This window comes from Meriones unguiculatus, chromosome 17 (genome assembly GCF_030254825.1).
Source record: "Meriones unguiculatus strain TT.TT164.6M chromosome 17, Bangor_MerUng_6.1, whole genome shotgun sequence".
Taxonomy (NCBI): Eukaryota; Metazoa; Chordata; class Mammalia; order Rodentia; family Muridae; genus Meriones; species Meriones unguiculatus.
Window position 1 is genome coordinate 28,057,883 of NC_083364.1, and position 17,514 is coordinate 28,075,396.

Here is a 17,514-nt window from a genome sequence, read left to right on the forward strand (position 1 = left end):
GTTGGCAATAAAAAGCAGTTGCAATAGCCTTATGGCTTGTGGGACCTTAAGAATCTTCTTGGCCAACAACCCATAGGGAGATAACCTACCCTTGGCAGTGAGATTTTTTTTTAAAACTCAACAACTGTTTGGCTCCTGGGATCTCTTTCCCATCCATGCATATGTTTCTTGAAATTCATAGTTTGCTGATTTTGATTTTTTTTTTCAGATAATTTTCAAAATCACTAGGACACTCAAAAGTTATAATTATATAAAAGAACTTTTTAAAAAAAAATAACAAGATCTGTGAAGGCCCACTGTTATAAGGGCAAGTGTCAGTTGGTCTTGAACAGCTATGGGTATTCTAAAAATAAATTTCATCAAGGCCCAATGCAGCATTAACATATGGCACATATGGCATCACTTGTATAAGTTGTTTTTTTTTTTTTTTCTCACAAGAGCAGTGTCGGACATAGCAGCATGAATGGGAGAGATGACCTTGTCTAGCCCTCTACAATCCACAGTCATTTTCCATGACCCATCCAGCTTTCTCATGCTGCCATGGGGCCACTATTCCTAATGGTTTTGGTGAATCTGGCTTGTACTGCTTGGCCCAGCAGATCCAAGAAGGACTAGGGTTGTGCTCTACCCAGCTACCCTGGAACTGGCACCATGAATGTATACCATACCCCAGGAAAATAACTGCCTACTCCTAGGACAAGCTTGATCTATTAAAAAACAAAACAAAACAAAACAAAAAAAAAACTTCACTGTTTAATCATTGATGTCCTTTGTGGGGGTGTTTGTTTGACTTTAATGTCTTCCCATAGTTTCCTAGCATAGTATTTGAGGTTCTGTTCATATTTTCTCTAGGAACTCCATCCTGCCACAATTCTTGTAACAATTGCCGTAGAGTATCCAGGGCAGGCCCCCTGTCTGCTCTCTTTTCCTCATTTCTTCTTAATTCTTTTAGGACACACACAATTTGCATACCATTCAAAGTCATTCAGACCTGTAAGGGATGCTTCTGCCTTATTGGGATCACATCCCACTATGGAAGTTAGCAACACCAGTAACGTCCCTTACCAGTTCTAAGATTTCTGATGAACTAACTTCTTCCTTAAATCTCTGTAAATACAGTTAGTTCCTGCCAGTGAACTGAACGTGAACCTCTGTCTCTAGTACCCAATTGTTTCCGCAGTGCCTCCCCCCATCTCTTGTCTCCCAGTGACAATCTCATCCAGTGATAATCAAGTGTCTCTAATGTCTCATATGAGCCAGTTTTGTTTTTTTCCTTTGTCTTGTTTATCACTATGCACCCTTTGTCTCAAGGAGAAGTGTATAGTTTTATTACTGCTTCGGTTTCCATGGACCTTGAATGATGCCATCCACCATATGCCCTACTGCATAAAAGACTTGTGATTGCTTTATTCTATATATTTAGTGTTTCAACAATGATGTGACATGAGGATTTTCTTTTCTGGTCTAGTCTGTTTGGTGTTCTGTAGGCCTCTTGTATGTTTATGGACATCTCTTTCTTAAAGTTGGGGAAATTTTCTTCTATGATTTTCTTGAAAATATTTTCTGGACCTTGGAGACTAGAATCTTCTTTTTCATCAATTTCTATTATTCTTAGATTTCACCTTTTCATTACGTCTTTGATTTCTTGGAAGTTTTGTATTTGGGACTTTTCCAATTTTACTTTTTCTTTGAGAGAAATATCAATTTCTGCAAGCATATCTTCAGCACCAGAGATTCTCTCTTCCATCTCTTGTATTCTGTTGGTGATGCTTACTTTTGTGGTTCCTGGTCTTTTCTCTAAGTTCTCCAAATCCAGGGTTTTCTCTGTTTGTGTTTTCTTTATTGATTCTAATTCTATTTTTATGTCTTGCACCATTTCCTTCATCTGTTTGAATGTGGCTTCCTGTCTCTGTATAATGGCTTCTATTTTTTTGTTCATTTCTTCTCTATATGCCACTAATTTTGCCTTTACTTGTCCCTCTATTTGTTTGGCTATATTTGCCTGTGTTTCTTTGAGAACTTTGTTCAGTTCCTCTTTCTTTGCCTCTACCTGGGAGGTCAATTCTTTGAGAGATTTATTCATTTCCTCTAACTGTCTGGATTTCCTTGGCTATTTCTCTGAGAGATTTGTTTGCTTCCTCTTTATGTGACTCTAATAACTAGATAAGCATATCTTTAAGGTAATTTTCCTGTGTTTCCAGTGAATTGGAGTATCCATTGATTTTGGGAGTTGCTGGTGAAGCCATGATTTCCTGATTTTTGTTGGGTGTGTTCTTTTGCCTACGTCTGGCCATTTGCTTAACTGTAACCTTCACTGTTTGTTCTTAGGTTCTGCAGTTCAGATTGTTACCGTCTTTCTCTGGCATCTGGAGAATTCTTCAGGGAGATGAGAGAGGTCCAATGGTTTCAGTGTGTGTGTTGGTGCTTCAGCTGTACCTGTGGGAGGAAAGTCTGCCGGCACAGAAGGACAAATGCGGATGAGCCTGTGTGTGTGTGTGTGTGTGTGTGTGTGTGTGTAATTTTGCCTTGAGGGACAGGGTGCTAGAGAATGTAGAGACCTTCAGTGTGAGGGAGGGGTGCCTTGTGGTCACCGAAGGGGTCACATAGGCGCTGAAGTTATTGCAAGTGCTGGTGATGATTGCATGCACAAATTGTCTGAGTACATCAGTGGCCTACAGGCTACTGGTAGTCATCTCTAACTGAGCTTTAGGAGTTATTTGCCTAAACTCCTCTGGTAGCTTCACAGAGCCGGGGCTTCCTTGTCCCAAGAAACCCTCTGTTTTCCACAGTGGATGTGTGGGTGGGAGATTTCTGATGTCTGCTGCTAGCTTAGAAGCACCCTGAATCTGGGGCTCTGCAGGCACTAGGGGTTACACTCACTCTCTAGCAGGTCAAATCGTAATGCACACGGGTTTCTCCTGTTCTCTACTGGCAGGTTTGGACCTGCTGAGCCAAATGTGTGCTCAGACTGCTCAGTGGTGTTGCAGCTGCTGTACCCGGGAATCCAGTTGTGGCTGGAGAACTGGGGTGTCTAGGTGCCTGCCGGGAAATCTTGTGCAGCCACTACTGTGGCTTGGTGCTTGGTGTCCCTGGGCGGTTTTGCAGGTCTGCAGGACTTCGGTGGCTGCACAGCCACTGAGGGACTGAACGGCTTCTACAGTCAAGGCTCTGTGGAGTTGGTAAGGCTGGCCGCTTGCAGGCATGAGACACAGGCAGGATTATTTCGTGGGTGATGCTGACTGCTGAGGCTGAGGTGCTAGTATTCCTGCCTCTGCTGTCTCAGGCAGCAAGATTTGTGCCACTGGTACTGTGGCTTGGCTCTTCTGAGGGGGAGGGAGAAGGAAAGTTCCTCTCTCCATTCCCAGAGAAGTCCACGTCTGACCTGAATCAAAAAGTTCTCTGCTCCTGTGGTGTCCCCACTCCTTAAGGGAGCCACAATGTCGATTTTCCAATTTCAGTTGCCCCTCCACTCATCCTTTGCCTTTCAGAAACAGTGCACGCTGATCACCGCCATCTTGGATCCCTCTCTTGTGATTGCTTTAAAGCCCCAACTCAAGCAGTTTATATTCAGCACATTCTCAGATTGTCACCAGTTTTCTGAACTGGACTATTCATTATTAAGTCCCCCATCGACATGAAAATCATGAATTTTCTCTTCCTCTGTACTGAAGGTCAGGTCTGAGTGTTACCTTCTAACTCTTCTACCTCACTGTCTTCCTCTCTATAATTCATCATATGAATTCCATGTTTATGGATCCTAAGAAGGGATCTTTAGCATGGATCTAACTTGTATCCTCTTCCCTATTACATCAAAAGAAATAAAAACTCCAACACCTCTACTTCATTTTCCCTTTTCCCAAATTTTCTTCCATATAAAAGGCTAAAGCATAAAACAGAATAGAGCCTATTTTCCAATTGTAATCCTTCCATTACTTTAGCAAGTTTTCTATGGAAAGACAATTGAGGCTCAGTTGTGTTTCTTATCACCTGTATATTAACTGCCATGCAAATGAAGCCACAATCTACTTATCACCCCTTCCTATCCATGATACTTTCAGGAGTTGTAATATATTCTCAGGTCCAGCTTATGGTTTGAAGACCTCCTTATATTGGAGTGTTGCCTTGTTGCCCTTCACTCATCAAAGAGGCATGACACCCTCATTCTAAACAGAGGAAGACAGCCATTTGGGGAATTCTCCCTGGGAGGAGTCCACACTCATGCTTTCACCTTGGCCACGGCTCTCATCCTACCACTCATTGCAGGGAGTGATTCCACCACCGCTAAAGCAGGGAGGCATACCATCCTATACCACATGAGAAAGAAGAGCAATATTGGGCTGGTCTATGCATACTCCACCCTCATAGGACTCAGCCTTGAGTTCATGTCTTAACACCACTGCAGAGGCTGTATGCTCACTGCACCCCAACTCATTCCTAGTTCTGTCAGTTCCGGTTCAGGTTCCAACTGTGGTCTGTGCACCCTGACAATGACAAACCAAAAAAATGGTCCTACCTAAGCTTAGTTTAGTGAAAGCACTGTTTGTTGGGGTTACGTACTGGAGCATGAGAGAGTAAAGGCAGCTGTGTTCTGAGAGCCCACCCCAACAGAGATGTAAACTAATGAAAGCTGCAGCCCTTGAGGTCCTACAACAGTTTCAGACAAATCTAGGACCACAGCCTCCTCTTTCTAGCCATTGTTCATTGCATCTGTATCCTTGGGGAAAGGCCTTTCAAATATTAGAAGTTTCCGTTTCTTTTGGGTCTTGCAAGTTGTATTTATTTCTGATCCTTGTCAGCCTCCCTTCTGTCTCCAAGAAGGAATCTTTCAACTCAGTGGAAGTAGACACACAACAGAGGATGTGAAAAGTCTCATAAAGTCACTGCCTGTCAGCCTAATCTTGGGAGTGGCAAATGGAGATGGAAAAGAAGGACAAAGAACTAAAGCCTTTGGTTAAACTTATAAATCTCACTCTCAGTACTTACATTTTATAGCCAGTAAATTGCTATCCAAGGATGGCAATTCTAGGGCAGCTTAATGTTCTCCTTCATAAAATGTGCTGTCTGGTCTTAATGCACACTGCAAATGAAATTTTACATTTTTATACAGGAAATGTTGAATTAAGCAGCAATTAACTGGCAATGCACTTCATTTATCTTAACTATTTTGAACTCTGTTTTAAATGCATGAATTTCTTTGAGGTATTTATTTTGATAATATGACTTAATATTGATAATGATGCCATCACCTTAATGCACCACATATGTGAAGCTAATAAAAATGAGATGACCATTTGTGTGATCTAGAAAATTTACTTGAGACCCTATGAAACACAGTAACTTCAGTGACAAAAATGCATATTTATAAAAGTTGGTCTTACAGGTTTCAAGGGTTAGAAATGTGGTTTTGAGAGAGGTGAATTGGGGGAGAGGATAATAGTAGATTACAGATAAAACATAAGTGTAGAGGTGGAATACTGTGAGCAGAAAATCTTAAGCAGGAAGGAGTGTTGAAAGATGGGAAAATCAGGGAGAAGAGGGTTAATTAAAGGAAGAATCCATGAAGAAGACATATGGAAACCTACTATCATGCAGCTCAATTAAAAAATAAAAATTGGAGTAAATAGTAGAACACATATGAAAGAATGGGGGTTGCTAAGCATTGAAAGTTTAAACACAGTGGAGATGCAGCAGAGTGGAAAGTAGAAGGTGAGGAGTGAATTAACCAAAACTAAGAACATATTTTTTTAAATCCCATGGAAACATGCTGACTTCTAATTTCAAGTTGTAATGGTTGTTTTAAAGAATTGATTTCAAATGGAGGCACTCTATACGAATACCCAATGCTGTTTCCAGAAAAAATGTGGATTATTAAACAAAAATTTCAGTACTGTACATGGGATCCTGCCCTAGGAGTAATATATGGGTCAGAGAGGCCCAGCTGCCTTGAAGACAATAAAAGCTACCTTCCTTGCTCTTGATTAACCACCGTAGCTAAATGAAGATGCCGTATGTTTTGGTTGCAGGACATAGAAAAATCAATCTCAAATCGGCAGGGAAATTCCTTCCAGTTGTCTAGTGTTCATAGTGCCAGAATGTGCTATCCATAGTGCTGGGGAGAAAGACATTAGTGATCATCCCGGCTACTCTACCCTCTGTGCAACAGTACCAACCTGCCCAGCAATAGGTACCATTAGCACAATGGTGGCATAACGGTTACACAGTAACCATCTGATTTCTCATAGGATCTGAGCCTGATCCACAGGAGAGAATCCATGTCTAGGATGGTCCTGTAAACTCTGTCCAAAGCCCATGGCTGATAAGGTGATCATACTAAATGGGCATGTTGCCAAATTACTTTCTAAATATTTATGTTTATACTATGGGCCTGGGCTGCTGTCAACTTTGATTGAAAAAAAGCTTCTTTTAAAAATAGGCAGCAGTTAAAGAAGAGACTGTTAATCGGTCAAAGTGCTGACAGGAAGAGACTCTTGAATGTTCAGCCCTAAATGGGACATCTTCGTCAGCTTCTCCACAGGCGCTCAGTAAACATTGTGGAAGAGGAGCAGGGAAATGCCAGAAGATTGGGAAGGCTGCTGTGACATGCTGTCTTCTGGAAATGGTGTGGCTGTTGGGCTCTTGGGCCCACAGTAACTGTAGCTAACCACACAGGAACGTGCCTGTCAAAATTCCAGCATGTAGGAGAGAGGATCTCCTGAGACCCATGCCATCTGAGGTACTATTTATTGGCAATTGATTGCAGCTGGGAGAGGACAGTCATTTTATTTCCCTTTTGTCATACAGTGTGGCCACTACTAAGTTGCCCACGAACGTATATGTACTGCTAATTGGACATGGTAGTCTAGATTTGGTTTGGTTTGGTTTTTATCACATGAAGTAGGGAGGGGTAAATGTAAAGGAGCTGAGGAAGGAAGTAGAAAGGAAAATGGTGGTGATGGATGTGATCATGATAGGTTATATACGTGTATGAAGTTCTCAAAAAATAAATTTCAATTCAATAGTCTAATAAAATAAAGAAAGGAGGAAGAGGAAGAAGAAAGAAAGAAGGCAAAAAAAAATCACAACCTCTGAATCTCAGGTGTAGCTCTTCCTGTATTTTAGATTCAATTAAAAAAAAAAAAGAAAACAAAAAACTCCAAAGGGCTGGAGAGATGACTCAGCGGTTAAGAGCACTGTCTGCTCTTCTAGAGGTCCTGAGTTGAATTCCCATCAAACGCATGGTGGTCTTCAACCATCTACAATGAGATCCGGTGCTCTCTTTTGGAGGGCAAACAAAACATTGTATACATAATAATTAAAAAAAATGCTACTGCATGCCTGTAATTCCAGCTACATGGCTGACTGATACTGGAACTTCAGAACTCCAAGCCAAGCCAAGGTAATAGAGTGAGATTCTGTCTGAAAATAAGAACAGACATACAAACCAATAAGCAACCAAAATACTATGAGACTGGAGACTTTACAAGGGGAAAGAGGTTTAGTTACCTCACAGGTGTGACGGCTGAAAATTCAAGATCAGGAGGCTCCATCTGCTAATTGGATTGGTGGACATCATCAACTTCTGATGTCCACCGTTCGGCTTTGTCAAAGCACAGCAGCTGGTGTCATGTGGCACGTGTGTCAGAAACGGGTCACAGAAGGAGAGAGATGAGGAGGAAGCACCAAGCTTGCTCTTTGCAACAATTCACTCGTGTGGGAAAGAATCATCCCTTGTGAGACCCAGCCCACTTTACAAAATCAGCATGCTCCTCCAGCATGGTGCTTCCATGGCCTCATCCCCTCTACTAAGGCTGCACGTGTTACTGTCATATTGGTAGACAAACACCTAACCCATCAGCCACTTCGGGACAAATGACAGCACATGGCTCCTACCCAGTCGTACGTAGAACAGCTGACATGGCCTCTACATATATGTAGGACTGCAACCAATAGCTCTGTAACTGTGTCAAGCCTAGCTTTCAGTAAAACTTGTGCAGGAGAGAAAAGGAGCATTTAAAGCCCCGACGTCATTCATGCTGTTGCTTGTTTTTCATTCACTCATTTAGCAACGGCAAGAGCCTGATGCTTAACATGTGAAAAGGAAAAGTTACAGATAATTCCTCAAGACACAGGGCTTCTGGCAAATTCAGAAAACCAAACCCCAGTCCCAGAGCTCAAGTCCCCTGCTCCTCTAGCAATAATGGAGAAGTAATCTCATTTGTATTGTATAGAGAACTAAGTCAAGATGGTCTAAAGCCAATCTGTTTTTTTATTCACTTGACAAGTTACAGTATTCCTTTAACTCCACCCCTTCCCCTAAGAAATAGTGGGAAGAGAATCGGATTAAAAATTAGACACTCTGGTTCCAGCTCTGTATCCTTTAAACAAGCTGCTGAGTGAGTCTGTGATTCATTTCCCTCATCTACGAAAGAGGAGTATTAACATGCTGCAAGTTATGGAAATGCATACCACATCAGTATACCTATAGCTTATTCATTCCATCTGGAAGAAAATCATTGAGGCATGTAAGCCGTTCTTTTAAAACTAGTAAGAAAACCAGCTTAGAGAAAAGAATTTCCGATGTCCTCCGCTTTCCTAGCACTCTGAGCAAGCCTCCACAGTCCTTTCGATTTGGTCATTCCTGAGGAATGTGTCTCAGTCGCCATCCTCGGTTCTCTGAAGGCTGGAAGCTTATTACACAAGCATTGCTTCTGAGTTTCCAGAAGCACTTTAATGAAAAAACAAACGCCAGAACCAACGCATTCACTCTTGCTCATTAAAGAGCTGAGGAGGGTTGGGAAGTATGTGTTCCCTCCGTTGTGAAGATGTGGAACAAGACTTCTGGGAAGGTCACTTAGAAAGGCATGCCAGATCCCTGTGGAAATCCATGCCTTCTGGGGCAGCCTATTTCTATTCCAAGACAGAATCCCTCTTCACATGGTAGGTTTAACGTGCTTCCATGCTTGAGTTTCTTTTCTCCTCAATCAGTACCCTCATCATTTCTTGCTAATGTTTCTCTGTTTTATACTACTTTCTAGTCTCTTCCAAAAAGCAGACCATTTGTCTGGCAGAAAGTAAGGACGCTGTAAAGTTAAATTGTTTATACCAGAGGAATGAAACACACCAATTATGGAGAAGGTCAGACTCCTTTGGGGCAATGGAATAGAATGATGGAAACCACCTTGGGGGGAAAACAGGGGTAACATAGGATTTTTCCCAAACTCTGCAACAAATTACTGTGTTATTCGGCAATTAAAATCATTTCTGTCATCTTTCAGCAAAATAAGCAAGGCAAGCAAGATGATTTTACAGTGTTTACCCTTCCATGCTGGGCATCCAGAATGACAGATGTGTGTTGTGTCACCATAAAACATTATTGTGTATGCATTAAGAACAGGTAGAGCTACAGCCAAGAAACTTGAACTGGTAGCTCTTTGATATGTATTTCAGATTTTATTTGCCTGCTTTCGAGCAATTTTAAATGATGTTTTTTTGTGTTTGGTCCCTTCCTGTCTCACTACCTAGCATGCATTCTTCTCTTCCTGAAATGTCACTGACGGTTCTTGTCTTCTAGTGCCCAGGAAATTACTGGCCATATGGAGTCTTCATTCAATAACTGTTTTGTTTTGTAAATAGGCACGTAAATGAAAAGGGAGAGCTGGATATGGGGGCACACATCTATAATTCCAGCATTTGGAGAGCTGAAGCAGGAGGATTGCAAGTTGAAGGCCAGCCTTGTCTACATAATGAAACTACCCACGCCACCACTCCCCCAAAAAACCAAGAGTTAGTGATACAGCTTAGCACAGAGGCGTGAAGACTCTGTTTGTTCTTCTTTAATTGAAATAGAAGGGGGAAAAAACCCTGCGTTTGTATGAGGAATAGATCTTCAGTATCTCAGAATAAACAAACCTAAGAAAGGGATTAATGTGTCTGGTTTTCCATATGTATCTCACTAGTGACGCATAACCCTAATGTCATCATCCCATGCCAAATCAAGCACTGAAGAAGAATTTTGTCAACAAGCAAATAGAAATTAGCTGTAGATCATGTTTTCTTTTCAGTGAACACTGTCAAAGTACCATGCATAACGCGCCATATGAGGGACTAGAGAGATGATGGCTCAGGGTTAAGGGTACTGGCTATTACTGCAGAGGACCCAGTTAGATTTGCTGCACCCATGCTGGGTGGCTCACAACTACTGTATCTACAGCTCCAGGCATAGCCAACACCTCTGGCCTCTGCAGGCACTAGTATAAATGCACACCACACCACACACGGACACACACACACACACACACACACACTGTTCAACATAAAATTTATTTTTAAGGAGCAACGCTGTGTGAGATATTGCCTGGACATATGTTTGCCCCAAAGAAGTTCATTCATACAACCATAGCGAACAGTAGAGTAAACAAGGTAAGCAACATGGCAGAGATGCATTAAACGATCAGAGAAGGCAGCTTTCAGTTGACAGCATAAAGCAAGAGTTTTATGGAGTGAAAAGCTTATAAAATGGGTCTGTAAGGCTGCCTTAGGTTTGGCTCATGGAAACAGAGAAAAAGCAAAGACCCTTGTCATAGCAGCAGCTAGAAAATACATCACAAATGGCAAAACACTAGAATTTAATGAGCCCAGTAGACAGGGCTCATCTGATCCTAAGAACTTTAGAGACTTGCTCAAACAAAGCCTCACCGTGCCTGGAGAAGGGGGAAAGTTCACTGTCTTGCACATCTTTTACAGATGGGGAGGCTAAGTTCTAGAAAATAACAATGTTTACCCAAACTTGCTCCCCGAAAGCTACAGCAGGTCCTTCAAGAATGCCAAAGCGTAAAGGAGGGAAGAAGAAAATATCTGAGAGGTTTTCTTTCTGTGTGTGTTTAGAGGATAATCAGGCAGAACACTAAGGTGATCTTCTAGAAAATCCAACATAGGAGGAGCTTGAAAAACAAAAGATAAGAGCCTCTGTATGTTTAAATAAAGCAAAATAGAATGATAATACTCTGTGTAGTTTTCTTTCTTCCTAACTTCTAGGCTAGCATAGAAAGTAATGGCTTTCATTATGGCATTGTCACACGTACATACCATTCTGTCTTCCAATTTGTCTCCTTCCCCTACTGTTTCCCCCATGACCCATGACACATTATTTTAACTGAACCAAAAGCAGCACTCCTCAAGCACCTTTGTCACTGTCAGGAAGAACGGGAAGGGATGTGAGTTGCCTTTATTGACAACATGACTCTCTTTATGGAGGTGGAAACCCTGGGGCTGAAAGACAGGTAACACTGTTCACGAGCCTTATGGCATATAGACGGTACAGAACCTGTTTACTCGCAGGCGCATGGCTGTAGGATCCTCGCTGATTCCTGTGCTGCCGTTAGGAACTGACAGCTAAAGATGATGCTAGGAATTTGAAATCTCCTCACACTCATACAGTTCATTTGCTGCTCATAAAACAGTGCTGCTGTGCTCTTTTACGCATAATAACATGAACATATTCCTCTGAAGCTTATTGGCAGCCAGCAGACACAGGAGCCAGCATAGACCCATTCCTCAAGTGGACATGCACTGACACCCCCTGAAGGCCCACCACGGAAGACAGACCCAACCCTCGGAGCACATTGTTCTCATAGAGATTAGTAGGGTAGAGGGGGGCACTGTCCCCATTTTTTTTGTTCAGCTTCTCAGGAATTAGCACCCACAAAACCACATTCTTACTTAAGATATGGCTTATTGAGCCCCAGTATTTCTTACAAAATGTGAAATTCTTCTTGAGCCTTTATTTGCTCCTTTAGTAATTTTTTTTTATTTTTGCTTTTCTGTTTATGCTCATTTTATGTTTGAATTGTTATCCCAGTAGCTGTGAGAGTTAAAAAACAAGTTCCCTGAGGACCTCTGTTCCTGTACTCAATGAGTTAAATTGTCACTGTTTTATCCGTCATCTTGAGTCGTCCCGTTTAATAGGTTGTTTAATGATAATTGCAGATGTAATTTATTGATGATTTATCATTGGAATTTTGCTTTTTATCTGATTTCTGTGTTGCTAAAATCAAGACAGCTTTATATGTCGCCTCCAGTTATTCTGTGGTAAAGGCTTTGAGCACAGATACCTACAGCACAGTGCTGAAGTTAGTGGGTGACCCAACACACATTTTCTTGTGACCCGGTGTCCAAAGGGATAACCTCCCCTGTGAACATGAGGGGCGTTCTTTTAAAATGGAGGCCATCCAGACACAGAGAAAATTGTCAAAGAAGATATACAATCAACAGCATTTGATTTTCTGAAGATAAATGTCCACAAACCAAAAAACAACTTTTAAAGACTGAAAGCCTGTTTTAGCTGCTTGAACCAAGTTCTTTCCCCACTTTTCAATCATTTTCTTTCCATTTAAAATAAAATGTTATGTGTTTTGTGAATCAACACACTACACAGTTGAACACTTCAGCCTGCCTGCCCATAAGTTCTAAAGGACATTTTGGTACCCCAACATCTGTTTCCAAATGTCCTTAATATGTAAATGATGTTTATGGCAGCTGTTCCCAATCGCTATCACTTGGATACACGCTTCAATTTATAAACATTTGAAGTTATGTAAGTTTTAAATGAGCCATCATTCAAAGTCCAACCTTTATTCCCACAGGAAATTTTAAATAGGTTGTTTGTGAACATCGGTATGTGGACCTAAAATATGTTTGCAAAAGCCACGATTCAAGTTCGTCACACAGGTCTGAACAAGACAATTTACTGAATAAAAAGTCAAACCAGTTGTTCTTCATAATTTCACCATAATTTTATTTTGTATTTACAGTCTTCGATTGCTAACACAGGGTCTACTTGAGCATGGGGGCTGGGGGCTAAGGAGGAGAGATGGGGTTGGGAGGAGGGGGATCAGAGGTCTGGCCGAGACGACAACGTCGGAGCTAACAGGATGTGAAGGTCTTCCAGAAGAAGTTCTTGCAGCCAGCCTTGCGTTCCCGGGGTGCCATGGCTGGGTTCGAGTTAGCAGACCTCTGCAGCTCCAGCCTCATTTCATCCTGCTCCGCTGCCTGGGGCAAATCCTCGGGCTCCAGGGCATCATTCTCTGTCTGGTTGGGCTCGGACAGCAGCTCTGCCAAGAAGTACTTGGCCAGTTCCTGGATGGGGCAGAGAGAAGAGCAAAAGGAGGAACGGGAGAAAAGGGGAGAGGCGGTTTGAAAATACGATTTAATCATTCAAAACATAGTTTTCAAAATAAGATGGGTGGTTGCTATATTCACTAGATTAAGGGGGGGAAAAGCTTCCCCAAACCCAAATCTTTCATAAAGTGCTCTGCCCATACAGGCTGAAAACACAGAGAAACCACAGATGATAAAAAGTGGTTTTATAGATAAATAGAATGGCACCCGTTTGCGCAGCTCCATTTTCCTTTTATGGGATTACGAAGGGGATCTGAGTCCTTGCCGTATTTATTTTGCAAGGTAAAGGCAAACTTCCCTCCAGGCTCCTTTGCGGAGTAACGTTGCATTTCAGCACCTGGGTCAGCAGCCCCAGGCGCAGCATCAGGGATAGAGTCCAGTCCCTCCAGGCTTTCTCTGCTATCCCGGTTCTGAATTTTTTTGAACGCCAGGAAGGAACTTACCTTCAAGGTGACCAGCTGCGCTGAGGAAGTCTGGAAAGGGTAAGAGGGGACCCGGACCCTGGACTTCAAAAGTTTCCCTAGGAGCTGACTCTGAGAAGCGCCAGCTAAACACCTGTCGCGGGCGCTGCAGCAAGGGCTAAGGGGGAAGGCTGGGGAATTCGCAAGAGGGGCAAGTCCCAGGCATTTCCTTACCTGTTTTCCGGTAGCAGCCGCCAGAGACTTCTGCAGAAACTGGCGGAGTCTGGGGTCCGAGGGCGCGCCAGTGACACCGCCCAAAGCCAGGACGATGCAGAGCGCGGCCAGCGCGCACTGGAGACGGCAGGACAGCATCTCCCCGGCCTCAGGCAGCCTAGCTGGAGCGCGGTGGGTCAGTCTAGACGCGGGTCCGCAGGCAGCAGCGACGGCTCCGTGTAGCGTCTCCTTCAGCCGCTATCGAGCTCTCCACGGTCTCCCCCTTTTAAACTCTCTCCCTGACGTCAGCCAAGGAGGCGCCCCCAGATCTCACCAGTGCTTTTACGCACCATTAGCCTCGCAAAATCAATCACAGAAGTGAGGGGAGGCGACACCACCTAAAGTGGCTTATTTTTAAAAAGAAAGCCTGCACCCACACAGGCACATGAAATTCCCCCACGCCACACAGACCATACAATCTTACTTTCACTCGGCGCTGACACGCATACCCCATATTTCAGCCACATATGTGCACACTCAATTACACAGACATTACACACCATCACACACAGTTGGGTATCTGCCAGTGCACCCAGATTACTGGACTTGCCATCATTCTGAACTATGTTGTATGGCAAGTGAGGCTTAGAGCCGTCCATCTAGGAGCAGATCTGAGGAAGAAATTTGCAATTAAGAGGACTGGACTGTCTCCTCTCTCTCCGTCTCTTAAAGCCTTGTAGGAAAAGGGGTGAGATTGTGCTGTAATGAGCCTCACTTCTGTCCAATCTTCCTATCTTTCTATTGTGACAAAAGGACACTGGAGAGACAGACAAACACACACGGAAGGGAGAGAAAGGGAGAGGAAAGGAGAAGAAGGGAGAGAGCCTACATTTTAGCACCCAGAAACAGCCATAGGAAGCAGTCTCAGAAATTACCTAATAAGCCTTAGAATTTGAATCAAGAAAGCTTAAGAGATTAGCAGACAGTTGCTCCTGTACAGCTGGAGCAAAGGCCAGACAGCTAGACTCCAAGACCAGGGTTCCTGTGCACAGCTATGAATGTCCTGACAGATTCCTGGCCAGTAGAAGCAATTCTAAGTTAGGAACCCCCAGGGTGGTCACAGACAAGTCAAGGAGCCCCTGGCAGTATGTAGCCATTGAATATCTGTGTAGGGAAAGAATCAGCCCACTGTCTGAGCCTCTTTCTTCTACCACAGAGGAGTTTAAGGATGTCTACTTGTCACCGAATTGAGTATTTGCATCTAGTTGTGAGCTCTGGCTGTGGTTTTCAAAGTGATTACTTATTATGGAAATGCCAGCTTCGTTCCTGGCACGGGTGATCTCCACGGGCTCTTCAAGGACTAATAGTTTACGATTGTCAGAGAAGCCAATAGTAGAGTTGTTTGTTTGTCCTTTTAAATGCGCAGCTTCAGAAGTCAAGTGAATCAGAGGGTTTGCCCAATGCTGCTTTCAGCTATGCACCATGAATTTGATGCGTTCGAATACTGTTCTCAATACTTGCATCCAAATCAAGAAGTAGACAGGTTGATCAGTAGCTTGAATCATGAACAGCACGGAGTGATAAAGCTTCCGGGACCGAGCAATCCCACAGACAGGGTAAGCACAAAATAAGGCATTAAATTGAAAATCACTCATGCTTTGGAACAGTCTGAGAGAGCAGTGGACCTAGAGCTATAAAACCCAACCCTAGAAAATAAGTCATCTCCCTATTCATCCTAAGATCTTTTCAGGCTCCAGGCTGGGGGCTCAGAGTCTGTATCATTTACCTGTCCTGTGGCATCCCTACGTGACTTTCTATCTCTCCTACTGTGGACCCGGCCCTTGGCAGCCCCACAAAGTAGAAGATGAAAGCCAGTAAAGGAACAGACAGTATCTGGCCATCTCACTGTCTACCTCCCTTCCCAGAGCCTGAACTTCCACATTCCTATCCTTTTCCTCTACAGTTTGTCCTCTCTCTTCTTTCTCTTGTCATACCTTCCTCTGACATTTCTCTCTCAGGCTGTTTCTCACTCTCCCTATCCTGGCTTCATCTCTGTTTTGATTCTCACGTTGCAGTTACTTTCTGACCTTCCTCTGATTTGATCTGGCTGTTTTCTGGTTTCCTTGCACTTCCCCCTCCAACCTCACCTTGCCTGACAATGCCTAGCTCAGATTCTGTGTCTAGACTGCTCTCCTCTCTCTTCTCCCCTTCCTTCTTTTGTTTCCTCAGCTGCTCTCACCAGAGATGCTCCTGATCAGGAGCAGTCTGAGCACCTACTCAGGAACAGCAGAGCAGGGAGCTTATTCTGCCACACTCCCAGTGAAGTGCTAAGGCTGGGAATAAGGTGACTCCTGGGGTTTGAGTTGCTTTTATAATCCTGGGATTGTTATGATATACGATCCATTTAAACGATCTTATTTAAAAGAGGCGGGGCAGTTTTTTTTATTTTATTTTAGTACAAAGGATGGTTTAGCATTAAATTGCTTCAAATTCTCTGTCCCAAGTCTCAAGGCTTAGAGAGGAGGGTGGATTGTGGTGCTGGTCACCAGCAGCCACCTGGCCTCTTCATTAAGCAGTCAGCATGAGTTACCAACATTTCAAGATAAGTTGAGCATGTCACAGAAGGAAACTGAAAGTCCTGTGAATATAAGGGCTTTGCACTAGGCCTGAGGTAGGGTGCAGTATGATAAAAGGCGAATGCTTTATACTTCTCCCGTAGTGAGGATTCACAGGTCCCGGAGTCAAGGGGCAGAACTGAGGTTTGGTTCCACCAACTATCACACCTAGTGACTTAGGAAAGTTTTTGCTTGCAGTTACCAAAACCCTGGAATTCTGCATGCCTAAAAATGTTGGTTCCAGGGGGATCACAGCTTCTGCCTGGAGACACAGTAAACATTCCACTGAACTGGAAAGTCAGATTTCTCTCTGGCCACTTTGGGCTTCTTATGTCCTTAAGCTGACAGCCTACGAAAGGAATAAGAGCCTATGAAAAGGAATAGTGCTAGGAGGGCTGAGTGACTGATGTAGACTCGGGGTGGAGAGGTGACTGAGTTGCTTCTCCACCGTGGAAGTAAGGTTGTCCCTGGAGTGTATGCAGGAGGTCATTTAAGGAATCTCTTGCAGTTACCATGTTCTTTGATTAAAGCCAATGAAAAACTACAACAACCCGATCTGGGCAGGATGACAAAGGGCCCTTCAGGAATGAAGGAAGGTAGGGGTCACTCCTCCAGGAAAAGAGCCCAAACCTGCTGAGGTACTGTCTGAGGGTGGACGAAATACAGAATGAGTAGAGGAAGCTGGTCATAAACATCAACTAAGGACACACGTGGCCTGATGCAGAAACATGGATTGTAATTAACATGAGTGTTTGTTTAGTTACCTAATGATTATTAGCAATACGTTTGTGCACATATGTGCATACTTTAAGCAGTATTTGTTTTCTTCTAAAATGCTTTCACATTTCACAGTCTCCTGAGATTTCAAGAAGCCCCAGCTTATGCTGATAACCTCTCCTGGGCACCCTGCAAATGGAAACCCCTTTGATGTTTCAGATAGAATAGAGTGGGAAAAAAAGTCAGTTTAGAGAGCCACAGATCCTGTGTCTGAAACCCTGGGCACGAATGTTCAGGGGTTTTTTTTGTTGCTGTTGACAGCCACCATAACAGTCCTCATAAGATCTGAAAACTTGGTCAGCCAAGTGAGAGTGCTTGATAACCATGAAGCA

The 17,514-nt window shown here is 43.3% G+C and overlaps 1 protein-coding gene and 1 long non-coding RNA gene across 2 annotated transcripts; one reads left to right on the forward strand and one right to left on the reverse strand.

Moving 5' to 3' along the window:
* Positions 1 to 8,816: 8,816 nt before the first annotated feature.
* Positions 8,817 to 9,770, forward strand: LOC132648586 (uncharacterized). Its single transcript, XR_009587016.1, has 3 exons — positions 8,817 to 8,937; positions 9,036 to 9,135; positions 9,634 to 9,770. It is a non-coding gene; the product is annotated as an uncharacterized LOC132648586 (long non-coding RNA).
* A 2,996-nt stretch (positions 9,771 to 12,766) lies between these two features.
* On the reverse strand, positions 12,767 to 14,148 carry Sst (somatostatin). The gene is made up of 2 exons (XM_021635132.2): positions 13,812 to 14,148; positions 12,767 to 13,134 (listed from the first exon to the last, which is right to left on the reverse strand). Exons 1-2 carry the CDS (start codon positions 13,947 to 13,949, stop codon positions 12,922 to 12,924), a joined length of 351 nt encoding a protein of 116 aa, XP_021490807.1. The 5' UTR covers positions 13,950 to 14,148; the 3' UTR covers positions 12,767 to 12,921.
* Between the last annotated feature and the right edge of the window lie 3,366 nt (positions 14,149 to 17,514).